The sequence below is a fragment of the Tenebrio molitor genome, chromosome 2 (assembly GCF_963966145.1).
Source record: "Tenebrio molitor chromosome 2, icTenMoli1.1, whole genome shotgun sequence".
In the NCBI taxonomy this organism is placed as follows: Eukaryota; Metazoa; Arthropoda; class Insecta; order Coleoptera; family Tenebrionidae; genus Tenebrio; species Tenebrio molitor.
Genome location: NC_091047.1, coordinates 30,032,819 through 30,055,171, shown reverse-complemented (window position 1 = coordinate 30,055,171; position 22,353 = coordinate 30,032,819). Strand labels below are relative to the sequence as shown.

The 22,353-nt window shown below is 34.2% G+C and overlaps 1 protein-coding gene across 1 annotated transcript in view; it reads right to left on the bottom strand.

The window, feature by feature from the left end:
* The window catches only part of LOC138124552 (lutropin-choriogonadotropic hormone receptor-like), a 112,639-nt gene extending 93,659 nt beyond the window's left edge, over nt 1-18,980 (bottom strand). Inside the window, exon 1 of the mRNA XM_069039631.1 lies at nt 18,840-18,980. Within this exon, the coding sequence (XP_068895732.1) occupies nt 18,840-18,847 (8 nt within the window). The 5' untranslated portion in view covers nt 18,848-18,980. The remainder of the gene's footprint in view (nt 1-18,839) is intronic.
* Nucleotides 18,981-22,353: the final 3,373 nt, after the last annotated feature.

The following is a 22,353-nucleotide window of genomic DNA, read 5'->3' as shown; positions in this document are numbered from 1 at the left end:
TAAATTGATCTGCGGGGTGGTTTGCGACCGGAATCAGTGGGATTATTTCCCTGGTATTGTGAAACAACTCTTAAATTTACATGACGGTTAAACGAATGTGTCAGACTTTAGCCGGGTCTAAAACGAAATGTCATAATTTGCGGGGGTGGGACATTATTCAAGCCCAGAGTGGGATTTCTAATTTCGCTCGCATCGACCATGTAAACAAGTTGTTGACGAGTGGACGTATAATTTCTAAAACGTTTTAAGAATTTCGAATGAAAAAGTTTTATAAAAAATATGAGAAAAAGGGAATATTGAAGCAAATACTCGCATGCTTTTCAACTAACGGAAGTACCGAAATGTTTTAAAGTGCATAGCCTCAGAATTTTTAAGATCTTTTCTAAGGTATTGTTTAAAGTTTTGCCAACAATAAATAACGAAGAAAAGATACTGATGTGAAAAATGTTATACAGGTGTCCTAAAAATGGCGTACTAACGGTGCACTACGGTGTAGAAGAGATTACCGTAAACGTCAGAAAAATGTTTAAAAAAATCTTTTGATCTTATTTGCTGATCTGGCGGTCTTTGAAAGTGGCACTCAACAGGTAAATTATTTCGAAATATTATGTATTAAATTGTCATGACAGCTACCTCTAATCGTACATATTATCACAAAGTACAAGATCACTCACTACCATACTACTAATATCTAATCCTGCATAATAGAGAATTTAGAATCTACTACGGCAACATTGCAAGGTAATGATCTACGAGTATATCTTTGTTTACATTGTATTATCGTTAATAATAATAATAATAACAATAATTAATTTTTTTTGTCTAATTTTTTTTTTACATTTTTTTTGTCGTAAAAATGTTTCCATATTTTTTTCATGTAATGTATGTACTATCGGTGGACATAAAAACCTGGGACAAACGTCACAATTGTATAAAGTCAAAAATCAGAAATATACATTGGGTAAATTTGGCTTTTTACAAACAAGGTTATAAAAATTATGACATATTGTCAGAAACATCAAGTTAAAGTTCAGTTCTTTAACGTTCTCTTCATTGACAATGATTTTATACAGAGTGTCCCCAAAAAAAAAGACGAATCCATAGCTCCCTTATTTATGGGAGGATTTTAATTATCTATACACCAAATTAAATGGTTGTTAATAGGCTACAAAATGGCCTAATAAATTCAAGTATAGCCCTATGGGCTTCAAGGGTAAACTGTCAAAATATTTTTTTTCAAATGGGATTACATACCTTTTATTAGTAATTCTGATAGAGATTTTAATTCTGAAAACAACAATGTATCACAAGTATAACTTCACATTAAAAAAAATAACATCAACTTTTGAAACAAATGACGAGCATCAAGCGAAAAGCTATCAAAATGCACTGCGTTACAGTGTAATAACCAAATTAAGGTAGCCGGAAAAACAAATGATAAATAATAACGTGTGGGATTGCGCAGATATGCCGCCAATGTTTAGCGCAAAATGGAACATAGACGATAGTAGCGTTTTTTTTACATTTTTTTTTGTGAATTTTTGGTATTTAAGTGTATATTTGTGATACATTGTTGTTTTCAGAATATAAATCTCTATCAGAATTAGTACAAAAAAATATGTATTCCCATTAAAAAAAAAAATTTTTGACAGTTTACCCTTGAAGCCCATAGGGCTATACTTGAATTTATTAGGCCATTTTGTAGCCTATTAACAACCATTTAATTTGGTGTACAGATAATTAAAATCTTCCGATAAATAACGGAGTTATGGACTCGTCTTCTTTTTTGGGGACACCCTGTATAATAACACAATTGATCTAGCATCTCTTACGTTCAAAGAGTTAATTTTAAATACTGACAATTTTCATTTTGAGTGACAATTCAAAAGTCTGATATACAATGAGCAAATTTTGGATGTCCCAGGTTTTAATGTCCACCGATAGTACATTTAAATATTGTCGATAAGATAGTAAGTAGTTAGTACGTCAATTTTGGGACACCTGTATTTGCTTTAAACATTTTTGGTATTCTGAAGTAGACGAAGTGGAGCGAGCGTTAAAGTGAACCCTCAAGGTCACGCGGTAACCATTTGCCAAATAGGAGGAATAAAGATTACTCGCTTTCGCTTACTTTTATAGCAAAATCGTTTGTGTTCTGGATGAATTTTCGTGGTAAAATATGAAGCACCAAAAATTTGTATTCACCAAGAATTTGCCATCAGCTCGTGGGTTATTCATGATTACTTTACAAGTGTAGAAACCACAGTAAACCAATACGTAATAAGTAGTTGGGATTCGAATAATTATCCTCGTGTTATTTTGTTACTGCTTTGCGTTTGTTTCATCCTTTAGTTCGAATTGGTTCGGAATCGGATCATCTACAGACAGATTGAAATCAAAACCACAATCCTAAAATTGCTAAACTGTATAATTTACCACCAAAACTGAAATTATTCTGGTATCTTAATGAGAAAGATAAGCTTACTTTTTTAGTTACAAAATTTCATTTTTGATGCTAAAAATAGCCATCTGGAGCAAGACGAATTTTCCAAGGAACAGCCTTTAATTTCATGTCTTAGGTTTAATTAAAATTTGTAATTCAATCGGATCCTTAATACATATTTAAATTAGAGCAAACAAGACGTCAGATTTAGTAATAAAATCTTACTTGTTTCACTGGATTACAATTCGAGCCTTGGGCCTTGAGTGACTATCTCAACGGCAAATTTTATTTGGAAGTAGAAAGTAAACCGTAAATAAATTATCGCAAATCAAGAGTCGGCGTCCCGAATCGAATGAGTGTCGAATTAAGCAAAAATTTCCTTTATTTACTCACTGAAAGGTCTCTCGTCGACAACACATTTATCATTTATGTTTCGGCGAATTCGTGAGCATCGTGCAGCTTCCCAACACCTACGTACTGAGTGATAGATTTGAATCGTAAATTCACACAACATATCTGCAGACAGATGCAAAATTTCAATATTGTCAGAATAGGAAACGTGACACTATTCTAAAAGGTGATCTTACGAAACTCCATTACGGTTACGGGATTCGCTTTTTGTCTAGTTTCGTCTTAAACAATTGTTCCTTTGTAGACAATACGATAAATAGGAAGGAGTTTCGCCACGAAATGTCAGAAACCGCCCCATTGTGGAGGGTAAATGTTAGGATTTTCTCCGAGAAATCATTGACCGATCTTACAATGCGGTTAATTAAGTAAAAGTTTTACTCAAGAATACATAAACTGTTTCATATATTAATTTTTGACAAAATAGTATGCATCGCTCTTCTTGTCGACAGGCGACAACTTAAGTTTATACGGCGGCCATTTGCCAAAGAGGCAAAATATTGTTATATGTCAATGTGTCGCTTACAACGTTTTTGAATTTATACACTTACTTAATCTACTTTAATTGAATTTGCATTTTTAACTGAAATATCGTGGCGTTTTATTGTAAAGTGTGAATTGTGGAAATGAAAACAAATTCTCTGAATAAAACAACAATTATCTCGTTTGCAAGATTTAATGATGATAACACAAATCAATTAATAAATGAATTCATTATTATTCATATACTTGTTACTAATTACTCAATTAATTAGCTTTACAATAATAGAAAATTAATTTGTTTGTGGAATGCACAGAAGGAACTATATTCAATCAACTATATTTCAGTAAATCATGACGATTAAATGACATTAACATCAAATTAGTTGCTTTTTTTTATTCATAACTTACCGTGCTTTATTTAGTATTCTGAAATTAGTGCCTTTCCGACAGATGGCAGACGCGTGACCTTGAAACTTCATTCTCTTCCCATGGTACACTATAATTTACTTTACATTGACCTATTTTTCTGAGGGTGAACATGTTGCTGGCATAAATGGAATTCCCTCATCACTTTCTATTTAATTTTTATAAAATTAATAACAAATCCCTGGAGCTACAGTACACGCTGGTGGTCATTAATCTTAAACTTCATTCATTTATTAATTACCCCCACGTTAATTAAGATGTCCTGCATTATATACAACATTTTATAGAGGATAAAAAATGACCTAAATATATCACCCATATGAAGCTGAGTTACGTGATAAAACTGATGAATTATTCCAGTTTCTCAAGATCCATTTGAAAATTTAATTTCTTTGATGACTTATATTTATTCTTCACCCTCGGCGAAGCGACAAAGAAGTGTTTTGTGGATTACTCCGCACGAATTAGTTTGCATAAAAAAAATTCGAAATTTTCGAGCAAGGGGCTTTTAATAAACTTTAATAAATTAATATCGAGTCCCTCTAGATGGATTCTTTAATAAAATTGAAAACGGTTGGGAGGAAAAAGAAAAAAAGATTTGGTGAAAGGACGCTCGTTTCGTTTCTTAGTTAATTTTGTCTCTGATTGCAAACCGAGGCTTAAGAATGAATTAATTTTTGTAGGGATACTAAATCAATGCATCATAATGTGTCGCAAAAGCGCTGTACCAATTCCTCTTTCTTTTATGGCGAGCAAAAACCTTACTAATTAGTCCTTTCGTTTTTTGATGAAATAAAAAATCACAAAGTACTCTCCCGGATTGGGCTAAATTAATTAGAGTCGATCCGAATCAAATGAGAGGATTATGTTCGTCAATGCTCTCAGTTTAACATCTTAGTTAAGAATCATTGCAGAAATTTGAATGTACAGTTGATTCAAGGATTAATGACATGTGCAGCGGGTCGTAACAGTAATGTCGTTTCCGTTAATAACTGAAACAATCGAGTTGCTGACAGAGCTTTCTCGGTGAGTTCGTTTCGTGGTTTCCTTCCATCTCTCCACAATAGACAGTTATTTGTCATTTCGTGTTTTTATGAGCCCCGACCAATGTCAGGTCGGTAGGGCTGTCACATGTTTTCTTCAAACTTGTGATGGTAAAAGCCCCAAGGATATAAGATCGGACAAGTGCAACGGTTGCCTCGACTCTCGCCTCCTCCTCTTCGACATTCTATTTATATTAAAAATACAGTAAACGTACTCAATTTACGAAAGAATGCAGTGTTGACGTATGACGCAACCGATAGAAAGTGAATGCAAGAGAGTCAATTTAAGGCGTCTCTGTTTTTGTTATGTGAAATTATTCGATTCGGGATTTATTTTTGGACGGAGAATTTTCCTTAGTGATGACGGCGACATCACAATTTGCCTTCGGTGTAGTTGTAAAAGCACGGAAAAATCAGCTTAAGCTCGGTTTCCGGAACAATTGTGTTTATGCGACGTTTTCAACATTTTCTCGGGGGATTTCGCCGTAAGTTGCAAGTTAGTTTAAGTCGTGACAGGTAAAGGAATATACCTACTATGGGTGTTCACACCGCAAAGCTTTGTTTGTCCGCGGATGCGACTTTATACGAACGCTAACACTCGAAGTTCAATCAAAGAAGGTGAACCCTTAAATAACTACGTTTATTGAATAATGTGGTACAGTTTTCTGGTTGGTGGGTGAATGTACAATATTGTTTTTACCATTTCTGGTCTTACCAGATGCGCAGGCGCCCTCTTTTGTGACGGCCTGCTGGCCGTAACAATGGGGTAGATTCATGAAGCTCAAATAATGGTTTTCAATGTGTTGTTGAGTTTTACCGAGTTTCGTGAATGACCCCGTGTGAAGGTAAACGAATGAAATATATTAGAAATTAAATTTGAAAATAGTAGTACTGAAAATGTTACTTCTGGACCAGGATAAAAAACAAGGCAGAATCCTAAAAATTTAGCTGTTTTCCCAAAAAAGGTAAACAACCGAAAAAGATCTAAAATCCTTCAAAAAGCACTAATTTTTATGCACCCCAAAAGTATCCAAATATCTGTAGACCACCAAAAATTGGGCACACGAAAAAACCGTCGAAATTAACCCAAAATCATGCAAAATTACCTCAAGAGCACCCTAAAAAACTTACAAAATACCTTGTTTTTAACATCCCAAAATGGCTTTTTATTTCTGGACCAGACGAATGGCGCATACAAAAATCATTGAAAAACGACCAAAAGTAGGATATGAAACAACCGAATAAGAAATAAGAACCTTACAAATTCGCTTGTTTGTATGTATGCACCCCAAAATGAATGTTTATTTCTGGACCAGAGCAAAAATCATTAGAAAACGACCAAAAAAAGAATATGGAACAACCGAAGAGCCCAAAATCCTCAATTTTTATGCACAGCAAAGTACCTCAATATCTATAGACCAGCAAAAATTGGGCATACAAAAGAATGGTTGAAAATCATCCACAAAAAACTTACAAAATCTCTTGTTTCAAAATGGGTTTTCATTTCTGGACTAGGCCAATTGACACATGCAACAAGAAGGAAAAACTACATCAAATCAAGGAGGGATAGTGCTCCCGCCTTAAAATACTTGAAATAATAGATTGGTTTTATTAATTTTATAATTCGATAAACTTTTTACCAAATATTTCTTTATTTGTCTAATATTTTCACCGGTGGCCATTTCGACCGCTGTATTTTCATTTCCATAATGAATAAACTTCATTCAACAGGTATATCGTTAGGTACCTATTAGTATTAATATGGTTTTGGAAAATAGCTAAGATCATCAAAAAAATCAAAAACCATATTAAAATCCCTCATTTTTTTGAAACCCCAAAATTCCTTTAATTGACTAGGTATAATGAAGAATCGATAAAAGATCACCGAATGAAATTCTATAATATAGTAATTTATTATACGAGTTTTATAAGACACCATTTTGTCGCACGCGTTTTTTAGAGCACGAGGAGCGCAGCGACGAGTGCTATAAAGCAAACAAGTGCGACAAAATGGCTTATAAAACGAGTACAATACAATATTTTTTCTATTTTGCCCCTTAAATTTTAAAAAAGTTCAAAACATAATGCTAGGAATATTATATTTGGCTAATATACGGGCTGGTAACGCTGGTAAATAGACGAACAATTGTAAGTTTCGAATTTAAAGTATCGTGAAGTGCAGTGATCACGTAGCAACAATTCACTATACTATGAGTCACAGCCAACATTAAAAATTTAAGTAAATGTTTCTAAAACGCGTATCGAAAAGAGCTCCTTTTCGAAACCCGTTTGAGTGTTATACTGACTGTATTGTAGGTGCAAAATAGAAAAAGGTTCTTAAACTTTCCATACCAATATTTAGCGAGTTAATAAAAACAGTGCAAAACATTCCTCGGTTTCGTTCCGACTACAATCCGATCTATTCTTACAGCATCTCCTCTTTCATGACAGCTTATACCGTTTATAGGTATGTGTCTATCGAGTTGAATCATCGGCACGACAATCAATCCTGAATTAACAGAACAGGACATTATTATTCGATAGATATTACTGAAAGTTCGCCTTTGGCTTACGAAGCTTTGCTGAGTCCTGAATAGATGGAATAGTTATACCGTTTATAGGTATGATAGTATCTATCGCACCGAAATGAAATAAACACCATAGTGTTTATAAAAAGTAAACTGTAAAAAATATTTAGTATAAAAATGTGAACTAAATTTTTTTAAGAAATTTGACTATGTAAACAAACAAACAACATTTTAAAATATGTATACAGTGCGTTCGTAAAGTTCGGAATAAATTCGATAAAGTTGTAAGTATTAATTTCTGAGAAAAATCCTCGAAGAGGTCAACTTTGTTTTTAAAACTTACATGTTTAGTCCAGTCAATAGAGACATAAAAATGGCACCACCTTGCAAAAAGTACAGAAAAGTTTATACTTGGCAGGTATCTTCTATTAGGCATATTATTAATATTGCCGAGTTTGCGACCTTGGGGGGTTGCCGCTCACCCCGCCATACTGGAGAATAGGGGATCATTTGGCGTTTATCAGTTTCATTAGTATACACGTTGGAGTCCGATATGCCCGTATACGGACAAACAATAAATGCTCGATTTCTACAGGCTGTAACTACGAAACTATTGATCTGACAAAAAAAACGTAAAGAACAAAAATTGTAGAGAATTGTATGCTCTACATTTTTTGTAAGTAGTTAGATATACGTATCTCGCACGGATAATGAAATAATCACAGACGTTCCAGAATCTGAAGATTAAGACGAACAAATACCTGAAATCAATGAATTTCTATTTTGGCAAACGCCAGATGATCTTGATGATGATGATGATGACCCTGAGGAACAAGAGGAAAATTCTCAAAAGGAATTCCCGAATTCATAAACTCTGATGAATTCAGCTCATCTATGCCGTTCGATCCAGATCATTCGGGTCCGTCTACGTTACAAAGAGATCAAAAACAGTAAAACAGTAAATTTCTACTGCATCGTGGACTATGCCCACTGGGGACACCACGTCAAAAAAAAAACGCATCCTATTGCTCTACCTCTGTGGTGGTGTGGAAAAGAATAAAAAGTACAAAAATAAAAGAAATTCTCGATTTCTACACGCTGTAACTACGAAACTGTTGATCTGACAAAAAAACATGAAGAACAAAAAATGTAGAGAATTGCATGCTCTACATTTTCTATAATAACTTAGATAGAGGTATCTCGCACGGATAATGAAATAATCGCAAAAATGTGATTTTGCACCCCTATTCTCCAGTATGGCGGGGCGAGCGGCAACCCCCTAAGGTCGCAAACTCAACAACATTAATAATATGCCTGATAGAAGATACCTGCCAAGTATAAACTTTTCTGTACCTTTTGCAAGGTAAAACTCCCTATTGATTGGACTAGTTGTACAGTACGTTATTTATGTTGACAGCTTGTCTTAATAATGACATCATCAATAATTTTTTTAAATGACAACCCCCACTTTTTTATCTTTTTCTGGTGGACCTTCCTACTACTTAAACGACTAGTGAAAAAAATTGATACCTTACATAACAAATTTTTTGAGAAAATGACTAATTTTAGTTAAAAAAGTTTAACTTAATTTTTAATGTAAAAATTGTAATTAACCTCAAACAAAAATAAACAAACATCTAAGGTTAACAATAAAATTTAACGCAAATGTTGAAATTGCCTCCCGCCAACTATTTGGCACTCACCCACACTTTGTGCACTGCGCTCAATAATGTCAGAGCTTATTTAAGCGCGAATTCTCTGTCGCAAATTTTCTACATTGTTTGGTCTATTACAATAAACCTTCGATTGTAACAAAACCCATTGAAAAAAAAAATTTACGTTAAAAATTAAATTAAATTTTTTGAAGTAAAATTTGTCATTTTCTCAAAAAAATTGTTATGTAAGGTATCAATTTTTTCATTGATCGTTTAGTTAGTATGAAGGCGTACCAGAAAAATAAGAAAAAAATGGGGGTTGTGTTTTAAAAAAATTATTGATGACATCATTATTAGGAGATGACAAGCTGTCAACATAAGTAAAGTACTTAACAATATGCACTTTTTAAAGACAAAGTTGACCTGTTCGAGAATTTTTCTCAGAAATTAATACTTACAGTTTTTTCGAATTTATTCCGAACTTTACGAATGCACTCTATGTGTCGTATCTTAATTAAATACAACGTAATTAGCTATTTTTATACCGTGTGAACAACAATTACTGATTGAGTTGGCAATAAATTCTGGTGACTTTTGGTGACTTTTATGTCATGTTCCGACGAGAAAACCATTTTATTAATAAAAGAATACAAAAACCAAGACGTTTAAATATGAAATGTATACCAGCTGTCAATAGTGTCAATAAAACAAACCGAAATAGGTACAATTCAGTCTTGAAAATTTCATGTAAATTTTTTTATTGCCAACTGAAACAGTTATTGTTGCTCACCCTGTAATATAAATAGCCATTTTGGTTGTATTGGACAATGTTTTAAACACACCCTTAGAGATAATGGTATTGATTGTTTTTTGAATTCCTGTTGATCATATCTGTTCCGGATGTGCGATAGGGTTCCGTATACGGTTGGAAGAGGTTTCTTATTTATTAACCCTGAAACAATAAAATACTATTCTGGGACGACTGCAAAAGCGCAAAAGAGAAAGTTTAATAAAACTTGGTAATAATTTATATCCCTAAAAATGTATTTGATTAAACACTTACACAAGAACAACGGAAAAATAATACAAAATGTAATAAACTGGGGCAGTTTGTTACTCTGATTATTATCTAATATTACAAAGAAATAAAGAAATTTATTTGTTTGAACAAGATGAGCTGTTGTCACATTTTGCACTCGGTTGTTTAGATAAATAACTGAAGAATTTAGGGTCAGTTTACACAAGCGAAATTAAGTTAATCGTAATCAAATACGAGATTAACTGAACACGTGATCAGATTGAACCAATTGAAGTTTCGGATTCATGGGTTAATCGCGCATTAAAATTTAATTCGAATTAAATATTTAATTCTCTTTCTATAAACTGGCCCTTAGTGTTTTACGCATAATACTCGTAACTAAAAGCTTAAAGATATTATTCATAAGCACTGAAATCTCTGGGTTTTATGTATATTATCCAGAGATATTAGTTAATATGCATTAGTTAACATGCATATTGACTAAAATTTCTGGGTATTGTGCATAAAACCAGATTTCGCGTATTAGCGGTAACATACAAAAAAGAAAATTGATTTTTTTTAAACATTTTTACCTGATATTTTAATGACTATTTAACAACGTACTGCTAAGCTGTTCCGCGAATTTTGGGCATCCAGTAGGTAGGTATACTACTTTACTTTATTTTACCCTACGGGCTTTAAAGGATTCCTATACTTTGCACAGTTCTAAATAAACTTACAATTCCAAAATCATTCTTTTTCTTTTTTAAATTAACCTACATTTTCTTTTATTCCCCACCCCTCTCCTTCTCTATCCTTTCCCTCCTCTTCCATACCTCTTTCATCCATTCCGTCTTCGTTCAGTATTTCTCCCCGTTCCTTTTCCTCCCTTTCTCTCATTTCACCGCATCCTCTCCACATGTGCTCGATCGTCTCTCTCTCCTCACGGCACATCCTGCACATTCTTTCCTCCTCCTCCATCCAGTACTTGTTTTCTCTCTCTTCGTTCCCACATCTAAATCTCGCCATCATTTTCCTTTCTTTCGTGCTCTCTCTCCCCAGATACACCGGAACATCCTCTGTCACGCACCTTTCATACTCCCTGTTGTACCTCGCTTCTCTGATTCTCTCCCTTCTCTCCTGCTTGTCCGTATCTCTGTCCCTCTCGCTCAGCTCCGCACACATCCATCTTCCTTCCGCTCTCATTCTTTCCACTTCCTCGCTGGCATACCCGTTCCTCCTACAGTACTTCTCTCTCTCCTTCTCATCCGCGTTCTTTTTCTTTTCTCTATAGCACTCAGTCAGTATCCTGCATTCTTCCCTTCCGCCCATTCTGTCCTCGAACTTTGCCGCTCTCTTTCCCGCTTTTACTCTCAGCTTGCTCCTCTTGCACTCTTCCCTCACTATGTACCCTGGTGTTTCTCTGTCCACTCCTAGCACCCATCTCAAATATTTCTCTTGCACCCTCTCCACCTCCTCCCGTTCCTTCCATCCCCATATCTCTGCTCCGTACATCAGCACGCTCTCCACCATGCTCTCGAACATCATCATTCTCCTCCCGAACTCGCCTCCCCACATTCTCTCTCCTATTCCCCACACACATCCAACTACCTTGTTCGCCTTCCTCACTACCTCTCTCACTTGCGCCCTGACTGTGGCTCTCTCGTTGAAGGTGTAGCCCAGGTACTTAAACTCGCTCACTCTTTCTATCTTGCTTTCTTCCCACTTCCACTCGCTCTCCTCATTCTTCCTCTTCCTCTTGCTGAACACCATCATTTTCGTCTTCTCTACATTCACTTCCAGCTTTTTCTTTCTCACATACTTTTCCAGATTCCTCATCATTTCTTTCATCTCTCTCTCACTCTTTGCCACAATCACCATATCGTCCGCAAACGCCAGGCTCCATACTTTCTCCCTACCCACTACAACCCCCCCCGCCTGCGCTTTCTTCAACATTTCGTCCACATCCGCTACGTATATCGTGAACAGCAGGGGACTGAGCGGGCAGCCCTGTCTCACTCCCTTTGTTGTCTCAAACCATTCGCCCTCTTTCTCTCCCACCTTCACCTTATTCCTCGTTCTCGCATATATCTCCTCGACCTTCCGCACCAGCCATTCACTTATTCCTCTTTCTCTCATACATTCAAACATTTTCACTCTGTCAACCTTGTCGAACGCCGCCTTGAAGTCTATGAACAATGCGTGCATCCAGTATAAATAGTATACAAATGTCGAATCATGGTTAAGAAAAATCCCGTGAACATGATAATTACTGATCCTGTTTACTTAATACGCAAATCAATACATTAATTTTAACCGGCAAGAGGTCTCCATTTGAGTAACTTTTCTATTAATAATTTCTCGAATAAACCTCCCTTTAGGAGGTGGCCTATTTATACATTTTGAGTTTAAACATCGCTCAGGAAGAAACTCTTATCAAAAGAAAAGTGTGAACAAACCTAATAAATGTTATCATTTTATAACAAATGCTAATGCATCTAAAATTTTAATATCATTTCGGGATTTTGTCCAGTTGGTTCAGAAATAGCATTCAGAATCTTAATTTGAGTCAGAGACGAAATTAAACTTCTTGAGGGTACTTGAAACATGTTCTGTTATAACTTATCTAATTGACACTCAGTTTTAATAAATCCAACATTTTGCATAAATAACCAATTTTTTACATTCTTACTAAGCGTTTAAAATCTCTGACTCTCTCTCCAAGATGCTTTAATAGTATATTATATTACATACCGAGGAGGAAAGTATTCCATTCCTGTCGAGAGAACAATAGTTTACCGAGAGGCTTGCCCTCGAGGTGAACTAGTTCTCGAGACACAGGAATGGACTTTCGCCGAGGTTTGTATACTATTTTATTCACAATCTAACCTTTAAGAGGTTAGAAAAGCTGTAGGTTACTAACCGATTGTGAATAAAATTTTTGACGCCCACCATTGTGGTTATCTAGAGGTTAAAGTTTCCAAAATTCTGTAAGTAAATATTACGTAGCTGCAGTAAATATAAGAAAATTTGGAAGATGACATATAGGAACCCTGTCACTGTATAAATGTTGTCCTTGTAATACGTTTCCAAAAGCTTCATCATTCAAAATCAGCACGTCAGTTATGTCAGATGTAGTAGGTATACGGGGTATTTCATGAGTAATAATGAGCCCGCCGGAATTGAAAATGCAACCCACAATACATTTGCAACGTTAATATGGATATTTTAATATAGTATTGTTTTAAAATGAAATTATGAATCCATGATAGCTTTGCTGCCAATAATTTTATTTGTCGCAACTAGGAAAAAATTAAAAGACGACGATGAAAATGTATTCGAACGATGAGAAAACAGACATGATCCCGATTTAAGGCGAATGTGATAAAAATGCCTCTATCGTTGCGGGTTTATGCAGACAATAAACATTTTCCCAAGAAGTCATTGGTTTTTCACATCAGTAGAGTTAAACGAAGGGCCCGTTTGTGCAAAATAGTGAACATTTTCAGCATAATGTTTAACATTGTTTAATAAAAAAACATTACCATTGTAATTTTTCTCTTAATCCTTCGAATCCTTAATTCGCCATTTTCTGTTTTACAATTAAATGTGTCTTCGACTCGGGCGATTGATAACTTAGTCAGCAATCCATTAAAAAAAAAATTCGGATAGAATCTATGCATCGGGATATTATAAGTGAAAATTTATTGCTCTTAGCTCTATTAACGTACGAATTTGCCACTTATCAAACAAAAATTTTGTGATTTTTTAAGAGAATTACAAAGTTATTTGAAGATCTTCTTCTCTAGGTTCGTTTTCACTGCTTGTGTCACTCATTTTTGTACAGCAGAAATAACAAAAGAGGTAAGAGGGACGTTTTTTTTTTGATGTTATGAAATCAAAGTATATTACGAAGCTACATTCGCTTCCTCCAAAAGTGTTTGTTTTATGTAAATTAAAAAGTGGGCTTGGAGCTTTTGCTCTTGCTCGAAGTAAGAGCGAATACTTCTTTTTATTCATACCACTCATTAATTGCATTAAATTATTCTTTGAAGCTTTTGAACTGTCCAAATTCGAATATATTTAGATAACATGGTTTTCTATTTACAAGTGCTACAGTCATCTATATTCTGTCGAAAAATATTTATGAACCGTCCTGAAGTATTTATACTTAAAAATCGACCACGGGTATCATACAAAAGTAACGACAATAATAATCTTTTATTTTCAGAAATTTAATTTGCATCACACTGTACTAGAAAGGAAGTTTCAATACTATTCACATATACGAGTAAGTTTGTTCGTTTCGAACTTAACAACCCATCTTTGTTAAATAAGTTATTGTTCATTATTCCCAGAATTTCCGGCATAAACCCTCTCGCTTTCTTTACCAAAAACACCAAAATTAAATCTAGCTTACCGCATTTTACAACAATATTTTGTTGTTACAACTAATTATAAGATGAAGATCGCTGAGGTAGGTAGGTACACCCTCACTAATTAGGCAACCGTCTGAAGTAATTGTAAATGTTATCGTTGTTTGGTAGATAAAATCACAAGACTTTTTAAATTCGCAGATTCTTAACTCCATTCATTATTAGTAATTTATTTATTTTATTAAATAGCAACTAGTTTTAACAAATATTTAACTATTTAACAATTTAGAAAGTGTAGACAATCGTCTGGATTGTATTTCAAATCAAATTCTGTAATATTTGTTGATCAACAAACTGTTGTTGTTTAAATAATTAATTTCCTCAAACTGTAATTTGATAGATATAAAGTATTTGAGAAATAATTTGTTAAGTGATTGGCACAAGTAACCAATGGAACATAAGTAATTAATTTCTGTTTATTACTATCAGTTATATTATTAGTGTAGATATTTTTTACATCTATTACCTAAGATTAATTATAAATAATTTTATGTGCTTTGGTTGGTTTGTCTGCCTCACTGCGTTCGGCAGCCAATCTACCAGCCGCAGCACATAAAACTTCATTTTTGCTCCTCATAACATAATATACTATTTGGGATTATTTATTGGTCAATATAAATTAAACAAACATAATTAATCAAATTAAGTACATAACATTTTTGTTTTACAATACAAAAATTTCCGATAATAATGCGGAATCTGGGATTATTTTACTTTTTCCAAAAATATATGCAATAGTCAAAACTTACTAGTCGGGGAATTTTACAAATGTCAAAATCAAAAAAAAATTAAATAATTAAAATTAGAATATGTAATTGTTTTGTTTCAAAATTTGTATAATTATTTTTTTGCTCCGAATAACATATACTATTTTTTCTTCAAACTTTCATAACAAATTATGTTATATACATGTTAAGAAACCAGGTAGGAATGTCAAATGATTTAGCTAGTTTACTTTACTGCCGCTCATCAGCGGAGATAATAACTTCACGGACGCCCTCAGCGGAGATAATAACTTTATCTGCCGCTCGTCAGCTCGTTAGATGCCATGACAATGAAGTGACACTTTAGCATTATCAATGCAGCAGGATAATGTCATAATTTACGGACGTTTGAAGAAAATAGTTATTTATTGTATAAGTGTTTTAGATAGCATTTTATCCACGCAAGAATTTTTAACCGCGAGTGCGAACGCACGAGCGTTTAATATTCTTAAGTGGATAAAATGCGACTAAAACACGAATGCAATATAACGTTTTATCCACAATTACAGCGATTTAAAATCAGAATCGCCAAAATTTCATCTCGTCATCAAAAAATGATTTGACATTACACTCTGACAGCGGATGTCACCTCAAAAATCATTGAAATTAACTAAAAAACATGGGAGGTGTTGAATAGTCGCTATTTATTTTTGATTGTTTATCGACTCCATTTGTACAAAACGCTGTGCAAGTTGGTGAAAATGGAAGAAAGTGATCCTGTTCGATTGATTTAAGATTGTATTTTTTCATTATTCCACTAGTGGAATAAAGTGATTTCATTATTCCACTAGTGGATAAAGTGTTACTTTATACGGTTCATAAGTGTGGATAAAACTTCAATTATAAGGTAATTGTGGATAAACTTATTTTATTAGAAATCAGTAAAAAAAGTAAACTCGACACTTTTCCTTAAATTCTGTTCGGTATTCACAAATCATAATCATGGAAAACTGTCTCGTTACAAAAATAAATGGAAAAAGAGACTACCAATAATTATATTATGTCACCTTCAATGTGTATGACGACGAAGTGTTAAATAAGTGAATAATTTCATAATGTTATTAAATTTACGTTGACACGATGTTTCACTAGGAACAGAAGTAATTAATTATCTGGAATGTTCATAGTTGGTGTGAATTATACAATTCTATTTTCTATTTTTAGTAAAATAAAACATTAAATGAATTTCTACGGTGTTTAATTGTTAAGTAAATTATGGCCAAAGGGTTAAGAGCAAAATAAATATTTATTGTGTTTTTTAATCAGATATTAAAGTATTTCTCTCACATTTTTCAATTTATTGGACACCTTCATATTAGTAATCACAAATTCAAAATTAAAATGCCTTGTTTGAACAATATTGAAAGAATTTTAAACAGAAATAAGTTAAACAGATTTATTTTACATTATTACATATTTTTTTATTTTGATTAACGACAGATAAATATTTAAAAAAGAAATCAACCAATAAATTTGTGACTCATAAATTTCTTTAATTATATTCGATTTACATTCTTAACTGCCGTTTCTGACATATGAATCATTTACTTAGAAAACAAATAGTGTCAATTGTAAAAATCTAAAAAATAACTAAACAGATTGAAAAATTATTAAATTTATATTCACATAACTTTCACAGTACCTACTTTAGAAAAGAAAAAACTCAAAAATCTATATTATATCGTATTATGAATCCAAAATAAACTGTTTTTGAAAAATTGTTGTCATGATTCTATCAGTCATAAAAATTGATATGTTTTTTTAATAACTTAACAATTTTCATTTCAACAATTAAAAATAATTTTGTCGAAGTTTAACACAGTCGATATACAGTTGATTCTGAAATTCTGAAGTTTGGAAAAAAATTCTGCGTGAATGACTTTTGGAGGTAAAATCAAAAGGATGAAAATTATGCTATATCCTTGTATTTTCAACGCCTATGAATAGGGAAAATTTGTCGGAATTTGTTCATTTCATTTGCAACCATTGTTCCATCAACTCCACAATAAAGCATACTGCTTTGTAAATGTTTTTATGGAAATAATCGAGAGGAGTAAGGTTACGTTTGTGACTGACGGGCACTTTTGTTTCTAAACTACCAAGATAATTAGGTAATCACCTTTAACTCAGCAGCGTACTAGCAATTTTGACCAAATTTTCAATCATTTGTATCTCGAAAAGGAAAAAACTTTTATAAGAATTTTTTTTTGTCTGACTTCTTCTAATTATCACCAATTACTGTTTTTTTTTCCAAACTTATTTCATAATCACCCCGTATAAATAAAAAATATTAGGAAAGTAATAAATAAGAAAAAATCACCAGCTGTAGATTGATTTTTACTGGAGACATTAAATTACATATTTCTTATTTTAAGTATTTGTACTTTTTTTTATTCTTGTATTTTTCAAATTATTAAATGTTTTCAACAAAATTTCATAAAGTAATTGTTACATTTCTCACGCCTATATCATAGCATACTTCAAAGGAAAGCTTTAATTAGTTTTTAAAAGTTTCTCCGATATCTGTCGTGCTCAACATGCTGATTTCAGGTTAGCAATAGAAGCCAGAGTGTTTCGTTAATTCCCTGCAAACAATTTTTACCCTAAAGAAGTTTAACAAATTGTAATCCAAAATTCATCTCGACCGAAACTCCGATAAAGAACTAAACGCCACATTATGAAAGTTGGTTCTAGTTGGCAGCAAATGCGCGAGGACTTATTGCTCTTAGTTAGTACCCAAACTAAATTCACACCATTCCGCCATTAACTCAAACAATATGTACATTCAGTTTGACTTTCCGCACTAACAAATGCATAACTGCGCCGCTCCTGTTATCCTTCGCTCCACTTTTTGTGTAAATATTTCGCTCGAAAATAGAAAATATAACCGCAGAACAACAATTTCTAAAAATATTCATCCGAAAGAGACTGTTTTCATAGCACAAGCTTCATTTAGTCGATCTAGTCAGACCATATGGTCATGATTATGGCACATTAAGTGTTACATTTAATCTGCGAGTAATTAAGATTACATAAAATGTAGTCGTTAATCATAAAATGTGGAAATGTGGGATCGTAAAAATAACCCTTTGATTGGCCGATTTATGCCCTATCGCTCATGTACAATTTCATGCAAAGTAAAGCGGACACGGAGTAAACGAGGTTTGACTGGCAACTGATTACGAACGTCGATGGAGTGTTCAATTTTTGGTGCATCACAGGGGATTAAATAAACGGCTCGATCCCGGAATCACGTATTCCAAACACGACCATTGACTCATTAAACTGTTCAAAACGGATTTTCATCTCTATCACAAACTGACAACGAAAGCAACTCGATGGAAAATTCACTTTTCTGATCTTTGCAATTCCCCACACGTATGACTGGTGCTTTGCCCCATTAGACCTATTGTAGCGTACGAGCCCTCCAATTATAATTCTTCCCAAACTCTCACAAGAACAGAGTCAATTTCGCCGACAATGACGCAAAGAACACAATTCGCGGCTCGAGAGCCGCTCGAGCGGGCCGCTTCGTCAAAGAAAATTAATTTCCTTTCATTTTTCCAGATTGATTGTGTCGGAACTATTAAACGCGGATAATCACAGGAGGAGTAGGAAATTCTTGAAATACTTACAGCAACATCTTTTCGGCTGTGAAAAACGGTGCAATTTAGTTCATCACTGGGAAAATCGGCGAGACGAAACTTCGCGAAACTTTCAAGCCCGCGCGGCACCGTCCCTCTCCGGTGGTGGTGGTTTTCGGAGGCGCGTTGGTGGAAAACTGCACCGAGTGCCCAACTATACGAGCGTCGCTTTCAGTTTTATGTCGTGCGCATGATTATCATCAAACTCGGCTGTCAATAATTTAATTTTTTCTAAGCTCAAGTGCACGCAATTAAGGATTTTTTAAGGTGGATTGAGAGGTTTTAAGTTGGACTTTCGGTTGTCGGATTGCGGTTCGCGGACAGAAATTATGCCGCAATTTGAGCCACGATCAAAGAAGAAGTTGACTTTAAAGACTGGGGTAGCCACGTTGTTTGCGGTGAACATATGAAAACGTTGCTGAAAGGTGTTGACCAAAGCTGAGATTTCATCAAAAAAAAAAAAATTATTACTAAAGAATAATACATTTTTTTTATTTTTTTTTTTATAGTGTAAACAACTTAACTATCAGATTTATTACAATATAAATCGATCTGTTGTTAACAAATCTGCTTTTCATTACGGACGATTAGCCAATTTCATCTTCTGTAAAAAGGTATTTCATCTAAATTATTAATACAGTGTCAGTACACAGCAAATGTTTGGAATAACGATCGATAAAACAGGACCCGAGGTTGTCACATCAAAAATAGTCTTTTTTTATATACAGTGAGCGGCAAAAGTATGGAATAAATTCATTAAAAATTACACAAAATTTTTTTCAAAAAAATCTTTGGACAGGTCAATTTTAGTTTATAAAAATACATATTTTAATATTAATACAAAACAAAATTCCAAGCAGTCATTTGTTTTCGAGTTATGACGTCATCGATAGTTTTTTTAAATGGAAACCCCCTATTTTTTTTCTTGATTCTAATAGTCCTTTTAATTGTCTAAATACCAGTATAAAAATTTTGTTACCTTACATAAGGAAATTTTTGAAAAAAAAAAGTGGGAAAAAATTAATTTTATTCTAATGAACAAAAACAAGTCAAAAACTGTGTTAGTAAGTACTTAAAATTATGTAATTAAATGTTCGAATTGCCATCTCCCAGCAATAAGCAAGTTTATGAAAAAATTCCCCCTGTTTTCGTTTTATCTAGTTTTATCCCCGCACCCAATCAAAATAAAAATTTCTATACGTTGTGTTTCTGTTAAATGAGTCATTTTAGAAAACGTTTTGTAAAACAAATAACACATACGAATGAAATTGACAGTAACATTTGACTGTTTGATTTACCTACTAGATTTTTTTGTTCGTTATAAAATTTATTTTTTCCAATTTTATTATTTTTTTCTCAAAAATTTCCTTATGTAAGATAACAAAATTTTTATACTGTCATTTAGACAATTAAAAGGGCTATCAGAATCAAGAAAAAAAATGGGGGGTTTCCATTTAAAAAAACTATCGATGACATCATAACTCGAAAACAAATGACTTCTTGGAATTTTCTTTGATACTAAAACATGTATTTTTATAAACTAAAATTGACTTGTCCAAAGATTTTTTTTAAAAAAATTTTGTTTAATTTTTAAGGAATTTATTCCATACTTTTGCCGCTCACTGTATATTATTATATTTTTTGGAAGGTAGCTCGGTGGCCGCATGGCTGTCGGAGACAGTGCTCCGAGGTCGCGGTCCCGGCGCTAGTGGGTTCGAATCCCACCGAAGGGGGAGGATTTTTTCGAAGGAAGGAACCTCCGCCGGGCCATGGATGTGTGTGTATGTCTAGCAGGGGCTGACGGTAGGGTGGTGGGAGGAAGAGCGACACTCTTCCGACACCACCGCGAGGTCAGCAGGCCGGATGGCCTCCCATGGATGTTGTGTTGTGTGCGTTTCGTGTCGTCCAGAAAAAAGGAGAGTTGAGGAGAGGAGAGGGTGGGCGTGGGTGGCCGGGGAAAGTACCCCGGAGCCCCGCCGCACCACCAAAGGAAAAAAAAGGGAAAAAATTAGTCGACCGCAAGGTACCTGTTAGGCCAATATGGTGAAAGGGGAAGGCTATTAAAAAAAAATATATATATACAGGGTGTCCCAGAACTCGCGGATCAAATTTACAGTGCGTTTTCCTTGGTGATAACTGAAAGCAATAGCGTTTAAAAAAAAGGGCAGGGTATAATCGATTTTTTGTAATGAATAATTAAAGTTGACCAATCAGAAGGACGCTGTTAATTTGAATTTCAGGTAAATTTAACCAAAGGTTTCAATTGCCTAGCAACATAATTCTAGTAAGAATGGTATGGAATTTCAAGTAAATGTTTGGGCAACTGTGAAGATTTTGACAACGTCAAGTTATAATTTGATTCGAAATTGTCAAACTTCGTATTGAAATCATGTATACAGCGGCAGAGTATGCCGAAATGCTCATAATTTATGGAGAGTGCCGGCACAATGCACGTGAGGGAATATGCAATACGAGTACGTTTTCCACGACGTTTCTCAAATCCAAATTATAACGTATTTCTACGGTTGGTGTACCGTGCTCAAGACACTGGGTCCTTGGTGCCTACCTGACAAGAAATTGGTGGTCCCCCGCGAGAAGCTAGAACGCCAGAAACTGAAGATGCTGTTCTTCAGTCCTTTGATGACGACGGTAGAAGAAGTATATTTGAAGAACTATATTTACCGCGAACCTATTAATATTTTAGAAGAACTAAATGGCCAAATTCACGAAAAACTGGCTACTGTTATTCCTAATGTGCTTAGACTCTAGACTGGCAAGGGAAAATTTAATAAAACGAGCTCGCCTATTCCTTCAGATGAAAGGTGGTCATTTTGAACACTTATTATAAATTATTCTTTTTATTTTGCATGTTTCTTATTTCATTTGTTGCATTCTACATCGTTTAGTTATAAAATTTGACCTTAAATTTTTACGATGCTAAAATAAATAGGTTAGTTCAATCCAGTTTTGTCTTCTTTCTTTCAGAACTGCCACTATGCTTGATCTATTGTTCAAAACCTACGTGTAACTCCAGCTTTTTTTGCAATGTCAAGAATGTTCCTAAAAGTCTTTTCTTTCATTTCGACGATGACGAGTCCCGCTCGTGTAGCTGCGCTAATACGTTGCAGATGCAGAGTGTATGCACAGGAGTCAGGATAAATTTCTTGTGATTCCGATTCACTTCACAGGCCCTGCATATTTCACTTTTTACTGAGATTTTTAAGGTAGTAATATGTATTACTCCCTCGACACTACGTCGCCATTTTACCTTCCATCAACAAAGGTTCAATTCATCATATCCCTCCCGTCAATTTCCCATACCCCTCAAGGTTACAATTGCTCTGGAAATTTTCACTCAGAACAAACCATATCTCATTAATAGCCGGAAGAAGAAACTTCTTGCGTTCCCTGATTTAGATTCTATACAATTGTTTACCTGCCTTTGACGCAATTATCCCATTTTTGGTCCCATCTGGTCAACTTGTCGAAACAGACGTCAAAAGTG